Source organism: Hipposideros armiger, unplaced genomic scaffold (genome assembly GCF_001890085.2).
Source record: "Hipposideros armiger isolate ML-2016 unplaced genomic scaffold, ASM189008v1 scaffold_25, whole genome shotgun sequence".
Taxonomy (NCBI): domain Eukaryota; kingdom Metazoa; phylum Chordata; class Mammalia; order Chiroptera; family Hipposideridae; genus Hipposideros; species Hipposideros armiger.
The window spans coordinates 4,949,991-4,976,433 of record NW_017731375.1 but is presented as its reverse complement, the minus strand read 5'-3'; the positions used below and the strand labels follow the sequence as shown (position 1 = coordinate 4,976,433).

The 26,443-nt window shown below is 53.5% G+C and overlaps 2 protein-coding genes and 1 long non-coding RNA gene across 9 annotated transcripts in view; 1 reads left to right on the top strand and 2 right to left on the bottom strand.

Moving 5' to 3' along the window:
• Positions 1–6,638: 6,638 nt before the first annotated feature.
• On the bottom strand, positions 6,639–9,542 carry TLX3 (T cell leukemia homeobox 3). The gene is made up of 3 exons (XM_019635941.1): positions 8,967–9,542; positions 8,366–8,609; positions 6,639–7,393 (listed from the first exon to the last, which is right to left on the bottom strand). The coding sequence occupies exons 1-3, from the start codon at positions 9,526–9,528 to the stop codon at positions 7,183–7,185; spliced, it is 1,017 nt and encodes a 338-aa protein (XP_019491486.1). The 5' UTR covers positions 9,529–9,542; the 3' UTR covers positions 6,639–7,182.
• A 63-nt stretch (positions 9,543–9,605) lies between these two features.
• On the top strand, positions 9,606–25,301 carry LOC109379401 (uncharacterized). 2 transcript variants are annotated; one of them, XR_002123191.1, is made up of 4 exons: positions 9,606–10,237; positions 17,130–17,377; positions 21,576–22,506; positions 23,222–25,301. It is a non-coding gene; the product is annotated as an uncharacterized LOC109379401 (long non-coding RNA). The 2 variants fall into 2 exon arrangements; XR_002123190.1 differs by lacking the exons at positions 9,606–10,237; positions 17,130–17,377 and having other exon boundaries at positions 21,253–22,506.
• Positions 17,767–26,443, bottom strand: part of RANBP17 (RAN binding protein 17) — a 263,837-nt gene continuing 255,160 nt past the window's right edge. For 3 of the 6 annotated variants that reach the window (XM_019635965.1, XM_019635966.1, XM_019635968.1), the window contains 3 exons: positions 23,207–23,305; positions 21,218–21,345; positions 17,767–19,394 (listed from right to left, as the gene is read on the bottom strand). In XM_019635965.1, coding sequence (XP_019491510.1) covers positions 19,298–19,394; positions 21,218–21,345; positions 23,207–23,305 — 324 coding nt within the window. In that variant the 3' untranslated portion in view covers positions 17,767–19,297. Of the gene's footprint in view, positions 19,395–21,217; positions 21,346–23,206; positions 23,306–26,443 lie in introns of those variants that run through there. The other 3 variants (XM_019635967.1, XR_002123189.1, XR_002123188.1) reach the window with 3 other exon arrangements.

Below are 26,443 nucleotides of genomic sequence, written 5' to 3'. Positions count from 1 at the left end.
CAGGTACTGAGCAGTCGCCATGTATCAAAAATCAGTAACTGAAGTAAACAGAAGCCCCAGAAAGCTGTAGAGCACCTGGTTATTCTTACTTAGAATAATCTAGGTTTCCTACAACTATTTCTAGAATATTCTTTGGCGGGGAGACATTGATTGCACTTCCGGGCTCTAGATGCTGACATACTGGGTTTGAATTCCATCTAATGTATGACAGTGAGCAAGTCACTCATCCTCCCTGGGTTTGCTTCCTTCTCTCCAGATAAAGTACAATTTATCTTGTGAAAATTCATCCACCACTAATAAGAATAGTAAATGCATCATAGTGCTTATCTGCCTCTGGTGAAGAGGTTATGTCAACGGGTTATGTCATTTAATCCTCAAACAAGCCCATGAGGAAGACCTATCCTTACACAGGACAGGAGAGGTCCCTGAGCTCAGAGAGGCAAAGTGACTTGTCCAAGGCCACACAGCCAGTGGTGGTAAAAGCTGGGATTTTAATTCAGGCCTGTAAAACCTCCATACGTGTTGTGGACATTTTGGGGTGGAAGGCAAGCCACAGGTAGGTGCTGCCTTCCTTCCCTGAACAGAAAAACCCTCAGCATCTGGCATCTGAGGGCTACACCATGGTTCCTCCACACCCACATGATCTCGCTAGAGCCCGGTTAGCCCAATTAGGGAGCGGGCAGACAAGACCCCTGAGTCCTTTAGGTAAAAGGCAAGACCCAGCACCTTCCAGCCACCCAGAGGGGGTTCAAAAGAGAAAACCCAGGGGATAGGGTGGTAGCAGCAGCAGTACGGTAAATACAACCCAAGATGACTCTGGCTTGTATCTGAAATGGTGTAGGGATGATAATTTTCAACTGTTTAGGTTAAAGTCCTGGCATCAGAGTGGCCTTGGGGATGTTGTGTCGCTCCTCAGAGCCTCAGTTTCCCCATCTGTAAAATGGGGATTACAATGGTACGTAGTACCTCTCTCCTAGGGTCGTTGTGAGGATTACATGATATTGTGCGCATACTGTCAACAAAGGGAACCCTCGGAGCTCCCCGACCCATCGTGGTACGGTACACATGGCCGCAGCCCTGCGGGGCCTTGACGGGCCCAGGGCCCCATTCCAGCGTAGAGGGGCCCCTCCAACAAACGAACTTGAAATTGCACGTGTTAATAAAGGCACCCCTCCCCCCCAGGGCCCTCTCCCAGTGTCTCCCCCCCCCCTTCCCCCGTTGGGCCTCCTCTCTGCACTCCCTACCCTGCCTCCTCCTTAGTCCCACCACTTCCTAGGAACAAAAGTGTCCCAGCTGTGGCGGCCCAGACAACAGATGCGAGTGCCCGCTGTTTAGCATTCTGGATATTCACTGGAGACTTTCTGAGCCCAACGCCACCTTGTCCAGCCCCAGGGTCTCAGCGGGCCTTGCGCATCAGCACCCGCGGAGGCCGCCTTTCCCCAGAGGTTCCGTCGTCTAGAGCTCTCCGCCTCCGCCCGAGGGCTGTGTCTATGCAGGCTGCGTCTGTGCTGGCAGGAAGGAGTGGATTTTCCTGGGTGCGGGAGTGAGGGAGGCAAAGGGTGTACTGCCGTTCCAGGTTCCAGGCCTTGGAGAGTTTCAGTGCGTTTCAGATAAATCCATGGATCAATAGGGCTTGATAGCAAATATTAATACATTCCAGGTAATTGGCCAGCACGGGAACTGCGCGGGGTCTGGAGGCTTTTAAAGGCAATCTAAAACTCCTACTCCGTTTGAAGATTTGGCTTCTTTAAAATCGGGGGAGTCTGGCTCAGCACAAATCTCTCTAATGACCCTGAGGCCAGTGGAGCTTTCTCAGGCTGTGATCTGTGGTCAGATGGGGCACAGCCAGCCAGGCGGGACCCGGCGTTTGAGTCCAGAGCCAAGTTAAAGCGCGGGCTGAATCCAGGCAGGTTGCCTGTCTTTTCTGCTCCCCAACTTCCTTATTTGTAGAATGAGAACACAGGACCTTTCTGAGTATTCAACGAGATGGTGGAAGGTGTAAAAACCTCTGGTCAAATATGTTTTTCTTCTCTCGTCCACCTCCTCTCCACACCAATTGGAGCACATCAAAGGGGTTTAATAACTAACTCATTAATTGGCAGCTGGTCTGACATTTACAGTAACAACTTTGTCATTTCAGCTAAAGTGACATGCAGATATGGCCACAGATCTCAGGTAACACCAAAATACTGACATTTCTAAACAGATCAAGCCAGACCCAGTTTCTTAGATGGCTACTCTGCCAACATCACCTTTAGTGCCCGCAAGAGAATTGACTGCGGCGGGGACACTGCCCCATTCCTGCCCTTTCCTCCAAAAGAACAACACCTCTGATTAAACCCCTACGTCATTAGAAGGCGTTTAATTAGATTTCTTATCCATAAACATATTTTTAAAATGCTTCTACTCTCATAATAAATTGATAATCAGCTACACCATAAGCCATGGGGTTTTACTTTCCCTGGAAGAGTCCTTAATGACTATGTAGCCCTAATTTTACAGATGTAGAAACCAAAGCGCAGAGAGAGAGTCAAAGCCACTCGCTCAGGGCCACACAGCAAGGGAGCGACAGAACTCAGTGGCGCACTCCATGGGCCCGCTGCTGGGTGGCACGAAGGAAGGCACCCATCACTGTGGCATTTTGGCAGGATTTTTCGAATGTCTGAACCACAAGAAATTGCACCACTTGGTCTGGGCGTCGACTGGGTCTGGGAGTCGCTGAGAGGAGACGCTCATGGAGTGCGTACTTGGGAATGTGGGGCAATCGTCGCCATTCACAGATGTGCGCTGGAAACCCCCACTGCTCCAGGACGCAGCGCCTGTGCCACACGTATCGTTCTCCGCCTTGGGCTGCATTTTAGCGACTCTGAGGCCGAGGACGGGATTTTGGCCAAGGTTCCCAGGAACCTTCAGCGCTGTCACAACCTAAACCCAGTTCTTGGTCCAGCAGTCTCGGCAGGAAGTTGGAGGCCACATTCCGAGGCTCCTAACCTAGAGCTCCTAGCTGGACCACTGCGGAACAGATGCGCAGCACGGCCTGCTGCAGCCCGGGCCCCGGCCGCCAAAACCGCGCAGCTGGCGGTCGGACCAGCCTGGGCAAGGCCGGGCGTCCTTCGTCCGCGGGTCTGCGGGAAGAGCCGCAGGCCCCAGCTGCTCACCAAGGCATGTGGGGGAGGTTGCCTGGCCCAGGGGCGCAGCGGGGCCTCCGGGTCTCCCTGCTGCGCTGTGGCAGCCGCGGCTAAGTCTCCCCGCTCCCGCAGGGAGGCCCGCGTGCAGGTTTGGGAGGTGAGAGGCGCTGGGCGCCGTTGGAAATCGAGACCGCCCAAGCTGGAGTGAGAAGGCCCTTGTCCACCTAGATCTTCGAGCCTACGGTCAGGGTGGCCGCAGGTACCCCTAGGCCGCTTCTGCAGCCCTTACTAGGCAAAGCCCCCCCCACACACCCCTTTCCTCCCGAATGTTAGAGAGAGCATATGGTTTGGGGGAGAGAGCGTGGGGTCGGCGTCGCAGCCAGACCAGAATTTCTGAACTTCTTTGAGCCTTAGTGTTGCCAACTGCAGAATGGGAGGAACATCCCAACCTGGCAGAGATGTGCAAGTCATCGTAAACCACACACTGCGTGCAGGGCGCACAGTCCCGCCGGGGAGGGCGGTACAGAGTTGCGGAAGGGGAGCCATTCCAATGTGCCGGAAGTGAGCACCAGCCGTCTGTCTGTCAGTCTGTCTGTCTGTCTGTCTGTCTGTCTCTGGCTCTGATCCGATCAGCTCCCAGTTACATCCCTCCACCCCAGGCTCCACCGGCCACCGCGAAGCCTCCTGGGGAGAGCTAAGCATGGCTAAACCCCTCGCCCTGGGCCGGATCGCCTCGCTTCTCTTGGCCGACACCTCGGGCCAGGCCTCCCCGCCTGCGGGCTGCATCCCGAAACTAGAAACTAGCGCGCAGGGAGAGCCCGCACCGCCAGCCCCCCTGGGCCAAGAGGCCTCCCTGTCCTCCATCTGTAAAATGGGCGCAGCTTTAGAGACACTCAAATCCAGGCAAGGGATAGCCGAAGGGAAGGGCAGCGAGGCTGCCTCCAGCCCTCGCCCAAAGGCGGGCTTCTTCTCACCTGAAGTCCCCTCTGCGGCCAGGCTCGGCGTCCACACTCACCCGTCTGCCTCCGGAGCGTCGGCAGCTTTCTCGGGCCGGGCTGGGGAGTAATGCTGGGCGAGGATCGCGAAGGGGAGCGCCCGTGCGGGCCTCCCAGCCTCCTCCGGATTCTCTTTCCCCTAGGCTCAGCCTCGGGGGCGCCCACCTGATCTGTGCCCCGACTTTGCTTCACAGCCCTCCCGTTGGGGATGCTGGGAGCTGTGTCCTTTACCGTCGCGCCCTCGGGCTCTATTCCGACGCAGCTATAGTAGAAGCGGTGACCTACAGGCTTTGCACATCGTGAGGAGGGGTTTAGGCACCAAACACCCTCACATCACTCAGCGATCACTGCCCTCCTCCCCCCTCCTCCACTCGCACTGCTCTGGGTGGGCGCAGGGGAGAGACAGTCGCCATCTGGCCCCACACGAGTGGGCTCAGCACCCTAACTCGAAGATATTCCTGGCCTGTCTCTGGCTGGGCAAGGCTTGGTTGGGGCAAAGCGCTCAGAAACGGTGAACGCCCGGGGGGGGGGGACCTGGGGCCTCCCCAGAGCCTCAATGAGACTAGGTCTGCATCCCCGAGCCTGCCTGACCCCAAGCGGGCCTCTCGGTCAGAGACTATTTTAAAGCAAGGCACGAGAAAGAAAGAAAAATACGCATGTGTATCCCCCAAAAGGCCCAAGAATTGAGGATCACTCTGACAAAAATAACAAAAGTAATTTAGAAAAACAAAAACCACTAAGATTATTGTGGAGAAATAGAATTAAAATGAGGGAAATTGGAAAAGCGACGCCAGTCCCTGAGGATAGGGGTTGCTCGTCTAGCAAACGCAAGAAAAGTCTCCCTGGTACTTAGACACTCAAGTCTCCAGCAGAAGGGCCAGCCTTTCAGATCCCGATGATGGCGTGCATCGGGATTCTTAGCGGGGAAAGCAGAAACATTTCAGGAAACACACTCTTGGAAAGAGGCCCGAAGCTCTGAGTCACCCTAGGCACTCTCTGGAGTGTCTTTAAGTCCCCAGCTACTCAGATCCCGAATCAGGAGGGCTTGCAGGTGGAGGTGAGGGTAGGAACTGGGAGCTCCAGCTGTGTTTCCTAGACTCCCTCCCCTTCCTTGCGCGGAGCCAGTGCAGACAATGCCGCATCCCGCGTAAAACGAAGACTCCCAAACACCCGAGCTCGCTGGGTCGTGCTTGGCCTGGGGGAGGCGGAGGGAGGAGGCAGGCGCGGCTGCTACAGGCCTCGGAGACAGCACCCCATGAGTTTGGGGGAGGGAAGCTACTGGGAGCTCAGCCTGGAGGACAGAAGGAGAGGGAGAGAAGCGGACGGACAGAAAGATAGAAGCAGAGTGATCCTGAGCTAGCAGAAAGAGAAAACAAAAAGGACAAAAGAGAGAGAGAGGACAGACAAAAAGAGAAACCTAGAGAGAGACGAGAGGGCCTGGCAGTCAGAAATTGGGAGAGGAAGGCGGAGGGAGAGAGGATATGACAAAGAAACTAAAAGCAATAGAGAACGGAACTATATAAACATAAAACTGTAAAAAAGAGGAACAACATATGGTAAAGATAAAGATACAGAAACCAAGAGTAACAGAGAGGAGAAAATAGAGAGCATCGTAGAGAAAGAAACGGAGAGGCCAGAACAAGGACAGGTTTTAAAGACCGAACGCGAGAATGAGAAAAGGAAAAATCAAGGAGGAAGAGGAAATGTTCACAGACGCTTCGACTGTGTGTTATTGTTGGGAGGGACCACCCGCTGCCAACCCGGGGATCCCTAAACTTCCGGCTTTTGAGCCAAAGTAAAGCTGGGTGTTCTAGGCCAAGCCGTTTTCACACCTGAGTTTGGGGCTCTGGGCGTCCCTGGCGCCCCGCCCCCTCCTGTCCAGCAACACCGCAGGGGCTGCAGTGGCGTCACACGACGTCACGCTTCACCTGTGGACCCATGGAACCCAAAAGGGCGCGGGTGTCCTGGGGCTGTCCGCTGCAGTGCTCCCCAGACATCGAGCATTTGGAGACACAGGATGCTCCCCGGCTCTGCGGAGAGCCCACCCGCGATGCGCCCAGATTCCCTACAGCCAGTCGGTGGATCCCGCCCAGAGTGTCTCGGAGGCCTCACTGAAAAAAGAGTGGACAGTGGGTTGTGGGCAGGGGGGGCGGGAGAGTCTCGGCGACCCCAGAAGTTCCAGGTCACCACGCCTCCCACCCCCTCAGTGGGTTTGACCTACGATGGCCTTTCACTCCCCAACTTTGGCGCGGGTCTGCGACCTCTGGGCCTAGAGAGCCCTTCCCACGTGCATCCCATCCCGCGGGTACCCAGACTGTGGGTGGCCGGCACACACTGACCTGCACCGCGGACCCTCCGCGGGCCGGGGCCAGGGCTAGAGCTGAGGCGAATACCATCCGAGCTTGGAGAAGTGGACGCACCCCGCACACAGCGGCTTGGCTTCTACCGCCGTAGGGGTGGGGCGCAGGCTGGGGGACGCTGAGCATTATTGGAACGAAAACGAAATAAAGCGGCGTTAAGTGAAATAGCTAACTTTTTATTAAATAAAACGACTTAAATAAAAGGAACAGAAAAGGAGAGAAGTGGACCCTGCCTAAACGCAGGGTGCGCCAGCCCCTGGCGCTTCCCCCAACCACCTGGTCGGCCGCCCCTCCTCCAGCGGCCCCAGTGGGGAAAGCAGGTGGCCAGTTTCTAAAAAAAAAAAAAAAAAAACCAAAACTTTTATTATTTACACATTTGGGCAAAAGTACAAAGTATAATACAGGCGCCCGGCCCGGGGGAGTGCGGGCGAGGGGCGGAGAAACGTAAGGCGCTTTCTTTGTCAGGCCCGGGCCTGGGGTGGGACCGGGCACGGGGCGGGGGCTCGGATTGTGCAGCCGCGCGGAGCCCGGGCCCAGCCCCCCTCCGCAGCCGGCGGAGAAGCGGCTGCGCCCCAGGGCCTCCTGGAACTTGGCGGCCCCTTCCCCTCTCGGCCTCGGTTACCCCCCAGCCCTGCTGGGGGCCCGGGGCGCCCTGCCGTGTGGGGGCGGCGATCCTCGGCGACCATGCGCGCTGGTGGCTCACACCAGAGAGGTGACGGCGGGGACTTTGGAGCTATCCTCCTCCCAGGGCTGCAGATTCTGCAGAGCAAAGAGCGACGAGTTGTGCAGACAGAGCGGGTCAGGCTGGATGGAGTCGTTGAGGCTCTTCTGGAAGGCGTCGTGTTGCAGCTGCAGCATGAGCCGGCTCGCCTGCTGCCGCTCCGCCTCCCGCTCCTCCGCCGTCTGCCGCCTGCACCGGGGGAGGGAGAGGGACGGCACCGTTATGCACCCGGCGCCGCGGGGCGGCAGGCAGGGCCCCAGCCCTCCCGGGAGCCAAGGCCAGCCAGGAGCCTCGAGGCGCTGAGCCCGTCTGCCTCCCGGTGCTGTGTGTGCGGTAGGCCCGCACATCCCGGGAGTGGGTTGGGTCGCTTGTTTTTGTTGTGCACCAGGCATCCTCTGGGAAGGGCCTCCGCCCGCTGCCCACCTGCACGCCCGGGTATGGTGGCTTTGCCAACAACAAAGATTGTTTCTTTTGCGGGATAGCAAGGGCAGGGCATAGAGACAACTGATTCTGCCCTGCGGGCAGTGGGATCGCTGGGCTCTGCGGGTGGGCGGGCGGGCTCTGCATCGCCCGCGTGGTGTCCCCGGGCGGGGTCAGATTCATCCCGTTCTCCCAGGCCCAGCCTCCAACCCCTCTTTCAGGAGCACTTCGCCGTTCGCGGGTTAGGTTGAAATAGGAATCAGATAGACGCGGGGCTGGAGTCGGGCTGGGGAGCTAGCTGGGCCGAAGCCCGTGTGGATGGTCGGAAATCCGAGAGGGCCAGAGGGAGGGTGGGGGACTGGAGGGGCAGGTGAGAGGAACCCTGGCCAGCGCAAGAGATGTCATAAAACACCGAGAGAGTTGGAGAGGCGCAGAAGAGCGACACGGGGATGGACACGGAGAAGCCGAGGCGCGGGAGAGCGCGGAGACAAACATAGGCGTACGGGGGCCAGAGAAAGGAGATAAAACCTGGGAAGGAGCGGGGGGAGGCACGGCCCTGAGAGCGCGGAGACAAACATAGGCGGACGGGGGTCAGAGAAAGGAGATAAAACCTGGGAAGGAGCAGGGGAGGCACGGCCCTGAGAGCGTGGGTAGGGGTAGCACTGGATGGGCAGCGCACGAGGCTGCGGCGTGGGGCTGGGAAGGGCGGGTGCAAGGTGGGACGGGCCGGGCCTCTCTCACCGCCACTTGGTCCTCCGGTTTTGGAACCAGGTCTTGACCTGCGCGTCCGTCATTTTGAGGGACTTGGCGAGCGCCGCCCTCTCGGCCGAGGCCAGGTACTTCTGGCGGTGAAAGCGCTTTTCCAGCTCGCAGATCTGCACCCGGGAAAAGGATGTGCGCGGCTTCTTACGCTTGGGCGGCGTCCTGTTCTGGTAGGGGTGGCCGATGCGCCTGGTCACCGTGAAGGGCGTGAGCGCCGCCGCCGCTGCGGAGACACAGGAGGCCCCCTGAGGCCCAGCCTGACTCCATTGCCATTCAGGCCCCATGTGGATGGAACCCGTGCCGCCTGGTGGGGCGCAGAGTGCTTCGCTATTTCGTTGGTCCCGCGCATCCCGAGCGGCACCGAGCCACTTGGGAGATGCCCCCCTCTTCCCCGGGCGCAGGTTTATGTCCCCGAAACTTACTGATTTTCCTCCCCCAGCGTTTGCCCGGGGCCCTGAGCGCCGAGGCCTACGCCTCGCTTGGCCCTCCGGAATCGTTTCCCGGAGCGGAGCACGCAGGGCTCGGCGCCTCTGGCCCTGGTAGGGCCGAGGCCCGGCGCCTGTTTGCTCTCCCAGCTCACCTGTAAAGCGGTCTTTGACGAAGCGGCGGCTGCTCTCCATCCAGGGGAAATTGAGGCCGCCCAGGCTGGAGACCGTGGGCACGGAGGGCATGGCGGGCAGCGCGCTCGGCAGAGGCGGCGGCACGGCCCCAGGCAGCGGCCTGTGCGCTGGCACCCGGATCACGCCGGCGGGCGCCAGGCTCAGGTTGACACTGTAAGATCCCGCGTCCTCGAAGGGCGCGCCGAGGCCGGCAAAGGAGGCGGGCAGAGACGGGTAAGTGGCGCCCGGACGGCCCCCCGGGGGCCCTCCCAGGTAGCTGGCGCCGTCGGGGCCCCGCGGGGCTGGTGCGCTGTCCTGGTCCGGGCTGTTGAGGATCTGGTCGATGCCGAAGCTGATGGGCTCGTGAGGGTGTGGGGTCTGCGCGCTGGCGGGCGCCTCCATCCTGGGTGGGCGGAAGGGCTGGGCTGGGCTGGGCGGGGAGGCGGCTGGGTCCCCGTTACGGCGCGGCCATGGAGCGCCCGGCGCCTCTCCTCGCACTGAAACTTTGCCAAGAGTGCGCGGGCCCGACAGGCTCTGTGTCATCTTTCTTGAACCGAACCTGGAGTTTCCGCTGCTAATTCCTCTCCCGCCGCAGCCATTGGCTGCGATCAACAAGCCTCTCTCCTCCCATTGGCTCCCGGCTTTCAATAAAGGCCTAATTCATGGAAATAGGAGCTTAGGGACTGTTCCAAGGTGACATCATTTTAACAAACGAACAATAGGTCAAATTTATTAGCCGGGATAATGGGCGGCGGATATTAGCGCCCGAACCGCAGCCTCCCAAACCCGAAATCTAACGAAGCTGCAATTAGCAGACGCTCCCCGCTCCTGCGGGTCCGGGCCACTTCCCCGTGGCAGAGCGGGGTAGGCCAGGGTTCTTTGCTTCCGAAATTGCCCTTTGCTGAGGGGGTTTTCGTTTTCTTCCAAATTTTCTCATCTGAACAAAAACCAAACCTTATGAATCCTTTCAAATACAAAGGAGTTGTAATCCCGGAACGACCCTGCAGATCCGCGGAAGCGTCTTGGACACTTCACCGCCGCGGAAGCAACGAAAGGGGCGCACCCCAGGGCGTAAGCTTCGCGCTCTCTGCGCGCGGGGTGACGCGAGCACCGCAGCGTGCTCCGCGCGCTCAAGGACATCAACCCGCGTGGGCAGAATTCGCCCGGGCCTGGGCTTCGGCCCCGGCATAGCGGCCACTTTGGAGACACTCCCTGGCTCCCGCCAGGCGGCGGACCGAGGCGTGACTCTCAGGTGCCCACGCGTTCCCGGCCTGGCTGGGCTAGGGACCCGGGGTCGCCCGATGGGGAGCGGGGACCCGGTACCTCGAAATTCGTTGCGGGGTGGACGGGACTGTGGTCGCTCGTGGGGACCCGCCCGTGGCGCGACAGGTGTGAGGACCTGGGGTTCTTAAGGAGCAAGGGCGGGGCGGCTCATATTTAGAGCAAATAGCGGGATTTCTTTGGGTAACGGCAGCAGCGTAACCCTCCCGCTCCAGTGCAGCCTGGGCGCTGGGACCACTCCCTGCTTTGCTCGCGCCCTCGGGGGCTGTCCAGGTGGGCCGAGGGGCGCCGTGGACGGGACCGCACGCGGGGCGGTCACCCCCTGCGCCAGCCTCAGCTGTCTCCCTTGGGGAGAGACATACAGAATCGTTTTCTACGCGCTAGTAAAATCGTTGGGTGCAAACTGCTGCACCCGTGGCCAGGCCTCTCCCTCGCGCTCCCTGTCTTGCGGACGTGGTGAGAAGTCGGATGTGAGGTTGGCCAGAAATTAGTTTAAATTCAGCCCGTCACTTTCTGGCTGAGTGACCTTGAGCAAGTGACTTCATATCTTTTAGGCTTTGGTTTTGATCCGTAGAAAGAGCAATGCGTGCATTGCGGGATTGTCATGAGCCGGGAGGGCCTGGCACAGAGTAGGCACGGAGCCGCCGCAGCTGCCCTCCAACCCTACCCCCTCAGCGTGACGCTTGATGTAGAATTCTTATGATTCTTGTTTGTAGTTTTGTTTTGTTTGTGGAGGCTCGGCCTCTTGGAGAGAAAGCTGTGTTTGTCGTGGGGTCAGTCTCAGAGGACCAGGAAAGGCAGGAGGCAGCATGTTGGGGATTCTTCCTAATAATGTGCCCCCAAAAACAAGAGGTCTCGGGATTTGCAGTCTTAAGGCCTGAGTCCCTGAGTTAGGTCACCGCCGCCGTTGCGTGACCTTGGGCAACCTCATTGTTGGGTGGGGAGAATGAGGCCTCTGGGCAGCGAGGGGTGAGGAGCGCAGGGTGCGGTGGGGTCTGGACAAGCCGTCCTCCGCTCCCTCCAGGGCACAGGGAGCTTCAGATGGAGCAGCGCCTGGGCTGGGGGCCTCCTGCTTCCAATTCGGTCTCTGCCACTGGCGGTCTGGGGGCCGTTTGGTCCCTCACTGCCCCTCCTGCAGTCTCATTTTCCTAATTTGTGAAAGAGAAGGGGTGATAGCCCCCCCCCCAGGGTGGCTGTGGGAAGTAAATGAGATAAAGTGTGTGGAGGCGCCTGTGAGAAGCTATGGCGGTTACATAATAATAACTGTACCGACAGCAGTCGAGCTACTGGAGGTGGAGAACTTGGTGTGTGCCAGGCAGGGGGTGGGCACGTATATACGTGTTCCTCACAACAACCCTGTGAGGAAAGGGCTGTTATTGATCCCATATTTTTACTTGACGAGGGAACTGAGGGTCAGAGAACTCATGCGACTTACAGCCCCCACTCCGGGGTGGCGTCCGTGCCTCTCCACTTCCGCTTCCCTTCTGGCTCCCAGGCCTTTCTGTGCAACTTGGCTCTATTCAATTGGGCTGACGAGGCCCATACCACAGGTATGTGGGCACAGAATTAGGTGTGGGTGGTGTGGCCAACGTTGCTCCCAGGGCGTGGAGAGTGGCCCAGTGCTTAAGAATTGGATTCCCACCTCTGTTCACCAGCTGTGGACTCAGGGAATGATCCGTCCACTTTGTGCCTGTTTCCCCACCTAGTAAAGCAACAGTACTAGTGTCGGGATTCCATGAGCTCTTCCAGACGAAAGCGCTCAGCACAGTGCCTGGCATGGAAAGGGCAGCATCCACCTCGATGCCAGGGCCCAGCTTTCGGAAGACCCTGGACTTCCATCACCCAGCAGTAGGCACTTTGGCCCACTGGTCACAAGCCCCCCGCTTTCCCAGTACAGAGCAGAACTGTCAGGAAGGGCAGTAAATGGGGCAGTCACAGTCCCTGGGACAGTGGTTCTCAAGGTGTGTTCCTGGACCAGCAGTAGCAGCATCACCTGACAAGAATTTGTTAGAAATGCAAATTCTCAAACCCTGGCCCAGACCTAGAGAATCAGAAGTTGGGGAAGGGCTCAGCAGTCTGACTTACCAAGCCCGTCAAGGTGATTCTGATGCCCTCTCACATTTGGAATCCAGTGCCCAGAACAGGGTCCATTTCATCCCAGTTTTCAAATTTATTGTCATAACCCGGTGGCAAGATTCTCTCATCATTTGAAACTCCGATGAGATCTAATACCATCTGCATTTCATTCTCAGTGAACTCAATTGTGCCTTTTGATCATGTTTGCCAAAGTTTTGTCTATTTTATTGGTCTCAAAGAAAATACTTTTATTTCATTATCCTCTTTTTTTATGTCATTTTTCAGAAATGTTTTATTTTTAATTTCTTCTTTGTTGAGGTGAAAATTTAGTTCATTTTTGTCAATCACTGTTTTTGTTTTTTTTTGTTTTCTGTTTTTAAATAAAATGATGTAAGGCCATAAATTTACCTTTACGTATTTTTTTGGCCAAATATGTTTTGGTGCATATTTGGTGTTTCTGAGATGATAATTTTGCTGTTCCTGCTTACCTGCTATCAAATGACACCACACACACACACACACACACACACACACACACACACACACGAAAAATCAAATTCTATGAACTGGGGCGATGGGGCTTTCTCCTGAGTCCAGATGGGTTTGCAGGATACATGGCGTCTTCTGCTCTTCCCCATGGAAAAGTCTGGAGAAAGGATGGAGGTGGTGGAGGCCTTGCTGGGAGGCACATGGGGTGGGGGTGGGGAGGCTTCAGGGCTGAGAGTCAGGATGCTGGAATCTCACAGCGCCCACGTGCAGGAGGCCGGGTGTGTTCAGGCTCACTCGGCCACTGACTTCCTGTAGGAACGGAACTCAGTTTCCCTGTCTGTAAAATGGCATAGACATTGAATCTGGGCTCTTACACGTTTGGGCCAGCAGCCTTATTGGAGAGATTGATGAAAATATTATGGACAGTTTCCACAGAGAAAGACACAAACACATAGCTTGGCACACATGCCATGTCACAGGTTGCTTACCTGCCCTCTCCCCATTCTTTTCTCCTACACCCTAGTTAGGAGGCTCCAGGGGCCCTTCTAGTTCTCATGATGGAAGGCTCTAAAGACACCTAAAATTTATTTACTCATTCATTCATTTAGTCAACAAATATTTACTACTGAGCACCTATTCAAGTTTTCGGGACCATGTCCTAACTTTGGGCCATAGTTTCCCCACCTGATAGTGGGAGTAATGCAGTTTGAGCTCATCATTCCTGCCTTCCCAGATGCGTGGGCTCGAGGAAGACACTTCCTGAGGAGGTGGGAAGGGTCCAAGACTCTGCCAGCTGGAGGAAGGCAAAGGCCACCTGCTGCCGTGTGCATCTCAGGATCCCTAGCACAAGTCAGGACTCCTAGCACAGGGTGGCTTAGGGAAGTGACATCTGGCGCTGAGGGGCATGCGGTCGGGAGGCTGACGCTGGGACTCGAAGCCGCTGGGACTGTCTTGGCTACAAAGCCCATGCTTTTCTCTCTACGTCACACCCCCATTTTTACTCTGGAAGCCCACAGTAAGGATTCTCAGTCCCAGGACTGAGTGGAAGGGGAGTCAGTGGCAGGTCTGGGTGAAGGAGCCCAGGACTGGCGATGAGGGCTGGCCACCGTGGGGCTCCCTTCTGTCTCCCCACTGGCCCCGGAGCTCCCTCAGGCAGAACAGCGCCGGCAGCGTTCGATTCCATGTCCTGGGGCTGGGCCCAGAGCCGGGCCCACTGGAGTACTGCCAAGAGTCTGAGGGATTCGGGCAGCCGGTTAGCTCAGTTGGTTAGAGCGCAGCGTTCATCACACCAAGGTTGCCGGTTCGATCCCCACATGGGCCACTGAGCTGCGCTCTTTACAACTAGATTAAAACAGCTACTCGACTTGGAGCTGATGGGTCCTGGAAAAACACACTGATCCCCAATAAAATAAAATAAAAAAAAGAGTCTGAGGGAGTCAACTGAAGAGCACACAGCAAGGCCAGACGAGGGGGTAAGGAAACGGGGCGAGAAGGGCGTCTGGGAATTTGCCTGCTCAGTTCAGCACTCACCCCCCAGGCTCTTTCCAGCCTTTAAGACCCAGGGCAGCTATGGCCTCTCTGCCCATCCTCCTGAGCACGTCTCCCCATCCTTCTCTGTCCCTGCTGGTTTTCATCGTTGCGCTCGTTGCCTTCGGAACCGAGATCCTACTCACCCTGCTCACCAGCTGTCTGAGGACAGAGACTGTCTCATTCACTGCTATCCCTGTGGTAGGTGAATGAATGAATGAACAAATGATGTCCAGGATCTTTGTGCTGAATCAGACCCAGGCCCTGGCCTTGAGGAGGGTGCAGTCTGGCAGGGAGGCTGGCCGTGGCCTGACGAAGCTGGCCATGGGGCTGGCGGTTGGTTAGAAGACGGGGTAAGAACGGAAGCAGGCGGGGCAGAGAGATTCCTTTCTCCAGGGACAGGGCTGGTGGGCAGGCACCCCGGGCAGGCGCAGGCGCTCCGGGCAGGCGCAGGCGCTGGCCTTCTGGGGGGGCCTCCAACCTCACCTTACACCCTGCTGTTTGCTTCCACCACCCGGCAGCCATTTTTCCCATTTTGTGCTCTACAACTTTCCTCTCTTCCTGACAGATTTCTCTACTAAATTTGACTTCGTTTCAACACTTTTGTTGAGCAAATTACATTAAGATGGATGTTGCAGGTACCCTTTATGGTTTATTTATCGTGATACTGTTTGTATCTCACGCTTATAAATAACTTATGTTATAGCTTTTGTTTGTGGAAATGTAACTTACATATTTTATTACGTTTTCTGTAAACCTCAAAAAGAATCTTGTCAAGGAAGCGCTCTTATCAGCAATCCAAACTGTGGGACGTAAAAACCGACACTAACATTATTTTTTAATATGCCAAGGAGGCAGGTTACTCTTGCTGTAGTTTGAAAGGTTTGCTGTCATCGTAAACTTGCACCTCAATAAAACATTAAAAAGTCTCAAGAATGATTTTATAAAGTTCACGGAGGAGGAAGAGCCGGTGGCAGAACCCACAGACAACACTGGGGCCCAGGCACTGGACTGGCCTTTCTTTGGGAGGGCCCAGCCCAGCCCCCTCTGGGGATCCCAGAGGTTTCCAGGTGGACCTCCCCTGCCCAACTGTCCCCAGAGTCTGGCTGTGAGGAACTAGCTGAAGGAATTAAGGTGGAAAAGAAACACGAGTTTTGGAGTCAGGCTGACCTGACTTGGCCTGTGGCTTTGGGTCCGACTTTTAGTCTCAGTTTTCTGCTCTCGAAAATGGGGATAATAATACTTACTTGACATTTTTTATTGGGAAGCATTACATTTAAATAAGATGGCAATTTGCAGTGCTAGGTGGGTGTGCTCAATAAATGATAAATAAGTAGAAACTTATTTAATGCTCGTCTTGAAACTTTCACTTTCCCCCTTTTAGTCTCCCTGCTCTCAGGTGTGCATTTCCTTCCTCGCCATCAGGGGCCGAGTTCTCTCAAAGGCCACTTCCCCAGACTGCTGGACTGGCCCCATGTAGTGTACATAAGGTTTCCCCGTATTTCAGTTCTTTCCCCAGTTTCTCTCACCAAACCTATCCTGTTCTTTGTTCTCATGCTCGGCTCTCTGCTGGTTGCTGACTTAGTCACTGATCTCAGAGCTCATGGCTACACGCCAGGCCAGTTTTGCCGGCTGGAAGGGACCTCCAGTACTGTCACACGGAGGCACTCCGAGGGAGGCAGGGCCAGTGGAAGGGAGCCCAGTGGACAAGAGGGCTTTCCGGGCTGCTCAAATCATCACTCAGTGCGGGGACCTTGCACTCCTCTGTCCCCTCATCACAGAGGAGCCTGAATACAAAGCGCAGAACAAGGGAAACATCTAGAAAGAATACAGCTTTCTCGGGTCAGATTCTGAAAGTCAGTATAGAAGGCAAAAAGTGAGCAGTCAAAATACCTTCAAAATGTTTCCAGCTTGAGCATCAGCTGACGCAAGGGGCTTGACTCAGAGCCCCACACTGTGTGGACAGTCCGTGTTTGCACAGTGGAATTTCATCAGAAGGGTGCGGCGTGCCCACGGAGACCCACACCTTCCGTTTCATCTTCACTGAGGGTCATACACTTGTTAGGTGGTGGGCCCCGTGGAACTGCCCGCACTACTTATTTCTTCCTGGTGCTGAATGTAAGTTCGATACACCTGTGATCTGATTAGACCTAGAACGGATGCAGCTGGTGCTCTTTCGGGCGGGCTCGGCAAGCCTGAGTGTGCCTCCAAGTGCTTGTTTTATCCTTGGGATAGGATGTCTCAACAGAGAACTGCCACAGGGGCCTTCAGGTTCTCCCCAGGAGTCGCCACTGTCCCTTACCGAGGCAGACACCGGCAGGCTGCGTGGTGGGACGGCACAGCTCCAAATCGGGTTCCCATGGGCCGGGGGATGAGTACACAGTGTAATGTGTTCCCAAAACACCCCAGCTTCCCAACTCCCTTTCCCTTGCTTAGAAAGGGCACAGAATGGAACTGAGCCCTCTGAGGAAACTCAGGGTTCCCTTCCAGGTTTCAAGGGAGAAACCTGTAGCCAGACTCGGCCTCTCCAGTGCAGGCCAGCTGTGAGTCGGGGCAGGCAGCTTTGAAAATGGGCCCTGGTGGCCCCTGCCTCCTGGTCCCCACGCCCTGTGTACCCTCTCTACTTGGGTGTGAGCTGCCCTAGTGATTTACTTTCAGGGAACAGAACGCAGCAAAAGCGACGGACACCCCTCCTGAGGCTGGGTTAGAAGAGGCTGTGACTCCAGCTTGCTGCTCTCTCAGGCTCTTCTCTTTTACTTATTCTGATGCAGCCAGGCGCCACATTACGAGCTGCCCTATGAAGAGGCCTGTGTGGCAAGGAGCTGAGGGTCTCAGCCCGCCAATCCGTGAGGAGCGGAGTCTGCTAACCACCACGAAGGACTGTAGGAGCGGAGCCTCCCCAGGAAGCCATGTGACGATGGCTTCTGAAAAACAACTGGAACTAGATCTAAATATTAACTATTTCAACTCACCATGCTCAAATATGTCTTCCTTGGAAGAGACCACGAATTCCTTTGAGGTGAGACACACCTGGGTTCAGATCCTGCCTGGGTGACCTGTGTAAGCTGTGTACCATCTTTGAGCCTTAGTTTCCTCATCTCAGAAGTGGGAATACTGCTGTCTACCTCCCTGGGGCTGTTGTGAGGACTGAGGGAGGTGACACATGTAACGGGCACAGCAGAGGCTCAGCACGTGCTTGCTGAGTCCATCCTCCCGCCCGTGCTTGCGGCCCTGACGAGCAGGCCCTGCAGAAGTCAGCAGTGGGGCAGGCCTAACGAGTCCTCGGAGTGGGGCTCGCCAAGGCCAAGGCCAGGAGCCTTCCCTGGCTGGGGTGAAACCACCAGGTGACCTTGGGCAGTGAGGCAAAGAAAAGCAAGTGCACACTGTTATTTTCTTGTGAGCATTTTACTGCAAATAACACAGTGCTTTTAGGTCCTAGACTTTTATAAAGAAAACAGTGCCAGACTGGGATGAGCCTTCTGTGAAGCATTTCTGTGGGGTGGGTGTGCTGTAATAAGCCCCTGAGAAATAGAACTTCTCAAGTCAGACTTCTCCAAACAGTTGACGTTTTATGAAGTTCAGAATTTGCCTTCTCCAGGAAAGTTATATTTTTCACTGCTACTGAAACACAGTGTGAGGCCAAGGTTTACTGATCCATGAAGAACCACAAGTAACCCTATCACGCCACACTTTCCCCTGGTTTCCTGGGTTCACACGTGGACGACAAACATTTTGAGATAAACTTGGGACTCTGCCTTCAAGTGAAAAGTCTGTTATAAAACCCCACTGTCAAGAAAGGTTTCAAGAAACACTAGTCTGAGGAACGAGATTCTAATAGGAACCTCTGGATTTACTTCTTCCACAGTAAGGCCAGCCTCTCATGGCTTATCAGAAATAAAAGGCACAATATTTATTACAAGCCTGAACCATGAAGACAGAGCAGTGAGATACAAGAGCCATTCGAGAGTGGCGATCTCCAAATTAATAGCCTAGTTAGAGTCCCTCACGAACTGCGAAGGCCGGCTTCGTGCCCTGGGTGTGGGTTCAGTTGCAATCCCCTTATGTTAATAGGAGGTTCTATGGCGGGAGTGAAGCCAGCTGTTTCTCACCGTCTGAAAATATGAACTTTTAGTACCTGGCACTGTTTCGGGTGGCCCAAGAAGACAGGGCTGCTTTGAATATATATATTTTAGACACCTTCAGCTTCTCTTAAAAATGGAGCGGAGGCAGAAGGCCTGGGTGCTTCTTGCTGGGGTGGCCCGGCTCCTCCTGAAGAGATCTCTCTGCAGGCGGTAATTGCACAGCTTAATTCTTCTAGATGGAACCACTGCAGATTTATGCCAGTGAAAAGCAAACGTTGTTTGTAAGTCATTTAATTGTGTTACTGTCTCTCAACTTTATCAGATGCTGCTGAGGCAGACCAGGCTGTGTGCAGTCCTGTGGTTGTTCATTCTAAATGCCCACAGCTCAGAGTCCCCCCAGTGCTGTTCCTTCCAGACTCCTAACAAACTACTAATAAACAGGTTCAAATGGTATTTGTCTCAATCCAGGACCCATGCTGAAGGCTGCAACTCCAACAGATCCTTGGCCTTGATTGCAGAATCATTAACTAGGACACACTTAGACGCAAACCTGGTTTATTATGTTCTTTGGTTAAATATTGTTTCTACACTCCTCCAGAGCATTATAAGAACAAAGATAATGATATTTTATAGAAAGACTGAAAACACTTGCCTTTTCAGAGCAAAGAATGAATTTACATTGTTTGTGCACTATTATAAATTCTTATCATTAGGCCAGACTTATAAAAAGGTAGGGCTTTTGTTGTTTGTTTTTGAAAAATAGATTCCCCTGGCCTAGCCAACGTCACTGTCCTGGGAACCAGACACACAAGAGTCTCTTGATAAAGGCTGCTCGGCACACGGTCAGAGAAGTCGTGTCAGCTCATCATGTCCAGACTGCAGGCGTCGGTGCTGCCATCACTGCGCAGGACCTCTGCCACGTCCCTTCTGAAGACGGATAGGTTCTGGGTGAACCTGTGGAAAGAGGGAGAAAGGGCCGAGGGCAGTGGCAAGGCCAAGGCTGTAGGAGCGTCTGGATGGTCAAGTCAGGTGGCTGTGGAGTTCAGGACCTTGGAGAGGGCCCGAGATCCTGGCTGAGCACCTACCTTCCTCCCACGTTCACCACCACTACTGTTTGTCACCAGCACCCCTCTCAGAAAACAAGGGGTATCACCAAATACACTCTGACCATTTTGAGGGGTGCATTTTGTGGTTATTCTATTTAAAAATGGTTAAAACTCAAATTACACATAGATGGTAAGGAAAACAAAAGAACTGAAACTTATGTGCCAGGCAATGGGTTGAGTTTCCACATAAATTCATTTAGTCATCACAAGTCTTCCCAAAGGTAGATTTAATATTAGCATCCTCATTTCACAGATAAGAAAACTGAACTTAGTGGTTCAAAAGAGGCAGCCTGGGTTCGACCACCTGGGCTCCAATCACGGCTCCACCTCTGCTGAGCTGGGTGACCTTGGATGCACATTTAATGTCCTGTCTTCGTGCCCAATATGAGAAGCTGCCTCACGGCATTGTGGGAAATGAGAGATTATCGAGTGAATTGAGGCAGTGCCTGTAAGAGCCCGCCACAGTGCCTGGCAGGTGCAAAACACCAGTCCTTGCTGGCTAGCACTCTCTGGAAGCGAGGAGAGCTGTCTGACACCATTTCACAGCATGGCTCAGGAGGCGGCACTCAGATTCCCAAGGCTCAGGTGAAGCAATGTCCCCTGAGGCACCTAGGGTTGCCTCATTTAGTAAGTCTCTGGTGGCTTCGCAGGTTGCCCTTTCTGCTTGATAGGGGATCTTGGCATGGAATGAGCAGTCACGGGACCGTGTCCACAGAGCCCATCCGACTTGGCCTTGTATTAGCACAGCCCAGGCTGGTGACTCTACAAGAGCCTGAGGCTACTGAGATGACTGGTGATTTGCATTTCAAATGGTGCAGCATTTGGACACCACCACTTTTATAAAAGGTCGTTACAGGCAGTTGTTTTTCCAGAAAACGTTTTCTTTTTCCACCCTTCATTATTGTCTGTCTTCTTCATTAGACACTCCATGAGGGCAAAGCCTTGCACGGTTAGTTCACCACTGGTCTCCCCAGTGCCTGGCACATAGCAGATGCTCAACAAAACTTTGTGCACTGAATGAATGAATGAATTCAGGCATAGCTGGTAAGTTCAGATTCCTCGTATTGAGGTCTCACTGACAAAATACCAGTCTGTGTTCTTGTAAAACCAGGGACTCTTAAAGGTCAGGCAGAGGAAGTAATATTTACTGTGGGGCATATATCCTAGATACCATGCTTTACTACACTCTGCCATTTAAACATCACAACCAATTATCATCATCTCCGCTTTACTGGTGAGAAAAATGAGGATCAGAGAAGCGGCCTGCCTTACTCACTGCCACGCAGCCTATAAACAGCAGGGATACAGTTTAAATTTTATCTGACCTCGAAACCATCTGACCTGAAAACCTGTGCTGCTTCAAATGCCAGGAAGCCTTTCCTTGTCCTTCATAGAAGATCTGAGCTTTCTTTTTTGACCTTTTCACATCTCTCCTGTTGGATTATGAACTGCTTAAGGGCAAAGGCTGCATTTTATTTGTCTCTGCATCCCTATATAGTGCCAATACCTAGTCACATGTACTGGAGAGAACTAACCTGAGTCTAGGATTACAAGGCTTAACAGAAAAGCCACATCCACACGTGAGCTGTGTTAAGCACCATCCAGTTCTCTCTCGCAAACCCGGAGGATGCCCCTCCCTCAGAGATGCTCAGCCTCCTGGGCACTGCTCACCTGTCTCTGTTCTTGATGGACAGGTTCTGCTCTACTCCTTCCATCAGGTTCCCGAAGCACTGGGCAAGGACCTCCTGCTTGGGGAGAGGCTGGCTGTTTATCAGACTGGCCCTCAGTTCACCGAAATGCTGTTGGGAGACAGGACAAGCATCAGAGCTCTGACTCTGAACCTGGGCCTGAAGAAAGCCCTGGGGGAGGGGCTCTGAACTCTCAGAGGAGCTTTGGTCCAGGTCCACTTTGAACTGTAAGCCTTTAAAGAAAACTAAAGCAGCAGAGGCATTCCTAGGTATAAACTGTATTCACCTTTCTAACAGAAATCTCTTGCTGTAATTGTTCTTATCGTCCCTGAACAATGTAGGCTGGTTGAGTCCTTGCCACGTCTCTGGGACCGAGCCCATGGACGTCCTCCTGACTTTCATCTCCACTAATCACAGAAAGGCTGAAAGAGGAGGGCCTCCCAGGCTGAGGGGGAAGCGCTTGACTGAAAACGCCCAGGGAGCACTTCCGGCGGCTGCAGGCAAGGCCCAGGGTCCCGTCCTCTTCATCATTTTGTGAATACTCCTCAAATAACTCCAGGCTTTGTTCCAAGTCCCAGTCCTCCTGGGTTAGGATGGGTCTGCTGTGCTGAGGTGGGCACCAGAGGGCTTGCTTCAGTCTGAGAGAACTTTCTGGCACCAAGGACAATGTCTGTCATACCTGGTCACTGAGAGCCGCAAGCCCCTTCTCTGCTGGGTCTGTGGGCTTTTGTACAAACACAAGCTCTTAGGCTAAACACAGCTTCTAATCATTGGAAACAGCCTAATTTGAGCACAAAGACAACATTTTGCCAGTCATGCGTTTATCCTTCCAAGCCCGAACAGCATGATATTTAATTTCCATCATACATTAAAACAGCTCACATCAGAAACACACATAATTAATATGTAGTCAGACTAATACTTAAATACTATATATCAGAGGCATTAGACTGAAACCTCAGTGTCTTCCCGAACAAGACTGGGAATGCACAAAACTACTTATTTTTCCCTTTTATAATGATGCAGTGACTCACACCAAATAGAAAATTATTAGTTTTTCATCCCAAACCATGAAATATTGCCTCCATCAGTAAAGTATAATATTGTGATGTCATAAGCTTTTTCTAAACACTGAATTTGCCCTTATTCCTTCTCAATCATTTTAAAAGAACTGCTCTCTTTTATAGAGCTTGGATTTAAATCACAATAACACCGAGGGAAGACGAATGGCAGTGCTATTGAATGTGGCTAAAATTGGATACTTCAGCACAGGTGAATGATGAGACAGCTCTTCTCTTTTTGATATATTTTCTTCTTCTATTAGTTTCCTTCCAAGGCTGGGATTTCAGTTTGAATTTTAATGTATGCGGCTGCCTCTAATCTCACTGTCCTTTTCCCCAGTACTATCTTATTGTATAGACAATTCATTCTCCCAAGCAGTAATGCACTGTTCCTGCTGACTGCTGGGGAGACAGGGGTGGCTGACGGAGGAAGCCAGAGAGCTTGGGAGGCAGCCGAGTGCCGAGTGCACTTAAGGACTGGAGACTTGTGCTCCGGGACGAAGGGTGCTGGCTCTGTTTGGCCCTGAGGGGCTGCTGCTACCAGCAAGGAGCCCAGATTGAAAAGGAGGCCTAGGAAGGAGCAAAAAGGATATTGCTCAGAAGTCCCTTGGAACATGGGGGGCTGGAGCGGGGGAATGAGTGAGGGTGAGCTTGCAGCGCTGCTGAGCGAACCACCCGCCCAGTGTGTGGGGCGCTGGGTTTCAGAAGGGCTGGTCTTGAGACCTCTGCTTAACTGAAGATCTGAGGCTTTGGGGAAGGGCCTTCTGGGGGAATACGGCCTTGCCCCTGGGTGCGCAAGGTCCTGGCTGCAGCTCAGTGGCTCCTCTGTCCCTCCTGGCTTGGCCTGGTCTACAGTGTGTCCCTCTTCCCAGTGACCACCCCGCCGGGGACCTCCCTGCAATCACACCCACCTTCTCATTGAGCAGGACGAGCCCCAGGAGGGGCCTGGATACTGACCACTGGTTCCGGCAGTCTTCAAAGACAATGGTGTTCATGAGGACAGACATCATCTAGAAGACAATCACACGAAGACACTGATGTCCTGGCGCACAGCCCTCCCACCCAGGCCTTCGATGTCCCCACCGTCTATCTGCACATCTTCTCAACAGCCATGAGGGCTCTTCCTGGACAAACAGCTGTGACTCCAGGAGCCCATAATGCTGCCTGTAGGAATTCTCTGCAAAGCCTTCAATCTCCCTGAGGAAGAGCTTCTATCACCAAAAGCTTTGGGGAGAACCTTCTGGGTGGGCAGAAGTCAGAGGCAACAGAGCTCAGAAGATCAGTCCTGCCTCTCAGCCCTGACAGGCTTTCCTCTATCTGTGTCACCAGTCAAAACCCAGCTGGTCTTCTTCTCCACCTCTTATTTCACCAAAGAGGTCAAGTTATGGAGGAGTGGGACACAGTCCATGTAACCTTGGAATGTCCTGTTTCCTGCTGGCTCAGGCTGTGAAAGGCTTCTCATCAGCCTTCATTGACTCCCTCTCTCCCACCCTCCCTCCCTCCCGTGTGCACATACTCATCCATTCTCTTAAATTCAAAGTCTACAAGACACCTAGGGGAGGTAAGAGAACACGGGCATCTACTACAGCCTCTGCCCTCGAGGAGCTAGAAGCTTCCTGGAACAGACCACCCAGGAGGACAATGCAGGAACCAGGGCTAGTGGGCAGTGCTGTGTGCATGCACACAGTGTGCATGCAGTGGAGGGCGGGAGCTCCTGGATCCTGGAGGGGAGGTCAGGAAAGACTCCACAGAGGCGGCCATGTTTCAGGAGTTCATCAGAAATGTGTTCTATGCAGAGACTGCAGCAGAGGTGATGGAATGAACACAGTGGGTTCTGCAATGGTCAGGAACTCAGTGTGACAGGAGAGAAGTGAGGTGAACCCGAACAAGACCCCAGGGCCAGGTGAGAAGTCTGTGCTGGAGAATCTGGACTTCATCCTGATGGCAGTGGGAGCCAGTGGTGAGTTTGCAGCAAGAGAGAGACCATGCTCAGATGGGCACGTAGGAAACATCCCTCTGGGGACATGTGGAACATGTACTGTGCAGGTGACATTAACGGAGGGAGGCCAGGGATGAAGCTGCTGCAAATTCAGGCACGTGGTGGTGACGCAAGCTGCAGTCATCCTCGTGGAGCTGATGATACAATTTCTGCCCCTTGGACTCCGTCCCTCCCACCTCTAGCACTTGTTTTCACAGCTTCAGAGCTCCTGTCCTCAAGGAGGGTGAGGAAATGGCAATTATGTGGCAAAGACAGCCTCCAACAGCATCCCTGATTGGGCTTTGGTGACATGGGTTTCTTCCTCTGGCATATTTACCATCCAATGTACCCTGTGATCTCAGGCAAGTTACTGAACCTCTCTCTGTGTATGTCTCAGTTTCATTAGCGACAAAGAGGAAAATACTCATCCAGCACAAGGAAGCTCCGAGAATCAAATGAGATGGTGGATATAAAAAGTGCTGCGAGGAGTAGCAAGCGCTATAAACATTTAAGGTGTATAATAACAGCAGCAACGGGCTTCTTTGTAGCTCTATAAACATCTGCCATTGCATATATCATCATCATCATAACACTTAAGCTGGTTGCAAATGAAATCTGCCAATTCCATATTTACTGTATGTCCAGTCTCTCTGGGGAGCGGCTAGGTCGTAAGCGCGGCATGTTGAACATCATTTGCAGATCATGTGTTTCTGTATACAACCTAACAAGCCACCCAAAGTCACAGCCACAAATTAAATTGACAAGCAAAACTAACAGATCCACGGAGACAGTCTAAAATATTATGGGCTTCACAATGTGAAGGCAGAATGGATATTTTAATGGAAAAGATTAAAGTTAGAGGTACCGACTTCTCCAGTAACTGACAAAGCATCCTGAAGTGATGTGCCAATTACTTTATACGGTTCTCCCGTGGATTCATTTGTCTGAATGCATGTATTTATGTCCGTAATAAGTAAGGGGATGTTTGAATAAAATACTTTTCTAAAAATAAAGTTTGCTAAAACAGATGATTTTTTTCTTCTTTTTTACTCTTCCGGAAAGATGGAAATTAGTGAGCAAATCTGCTCAAATGGTATTGACATGGCAGCTCATTTGCAGAGTTCTTTTTTCTTATAATCCTAGAGTGTATGGGGGGAGACAGTTCAAACATGTGGCAAGTTCCTTTGGAGAAGCCCCCCCCCCCACTCCATGGAAGAAAACTGGGTGAAATGCTAAGTACAAGTCCTGTTCCAGAGGACATGAAATCTCTGGTGGAGGCTCTCTGTGGTGAAGGACGCCAACAAGTGAAGACTGAAAGGAGAGCCCTTAGCAACTCACCGGCCACCCCAGCCCCGCTGAGTCACAAGCACCACAGCCCCAACCTCTGCTCACGTCCCACGCTGTTACAGGGGTGGGTGGAAGGGCCATTTCCAACTTGCCCAGCCCAGACAGCATTTTCCAGGGCTTAGGTCCAAACACACACACATTCTCCATGTATTGTCTTACGCCGCTATGCTGCCCCACTGGGGTGGGGACTCCTTGGAAAGGGCAGTCATGTGGCTTGGTCCCTTTAGAAAAACCACACTCCGCACTGCCTCGGGCATGTCCCCATTCTCCTTCCTCCTTCCCACAGGCTTTGGCATGAGTTTGTAGGAAATTTCTCGCAATGAAGTGAAACCAATGTGGTGTGATAGGGGCAGGCTTTGGAGCCAGTCAGAGGCCAAACCTGGCCCTGCCACATATGTAACTTGGGAGGCTGGGTAGGCTGTTCACATCTCTGAGCCTTTATTTCCTTACATAGAAGATGGGGGATGGATGATAACACCTACTCTGAGGGGCTGCTGTGAGGACTAACTCTTCCCCAGGCCTCAGTTGTTACTAGTGTTCCTTTAACTCTGGTTACCGGCCCTGGCCTGGCCCAGTGGAGTCTCATGGCTCAAGGAAGTCACCAATTCAAGTGTTGATTATGTAGATAAATCAGATTATAGCTTCCTCACAATCATCTAAGTTCATTGAGAGTTGCAGTAAAAAAAAAAAAACAAACCTAAAATGGGAAGTTGTCCCCGAAGCATCCCTATTTGGTTTGGCATGTGTGTGGGTATGGATTTTGAATGACAGTGGCTCTGTTGTTCTGAAAACTTGTAATCTTCCACATAAAACATGAAGCTGC

Coding starts and splice junctions, on each gene's coding strand:
- TLX3 (XM_019635941.1), bottom strand. CDS start 9,528: ATGACACAGAGCCTGTCGGGCCCGCGCACTCTTGGCAAAGTTTCAGTG. Junction 8,610..8,966: donor CGTCAAAGACCGCTTTACAG/GTGAGCTGGGAG, acceptor GTGTCTCCGCAG/CGGCGGCGGCGCTCACGCCC. Junction 7,394..8,365: donor AACCGGAGGACCAAGTGGCG/GTGAGAGAGGCC, acceptor CCCCCGGTGCAG/GCGGCAGACGGCGGAGGAGC.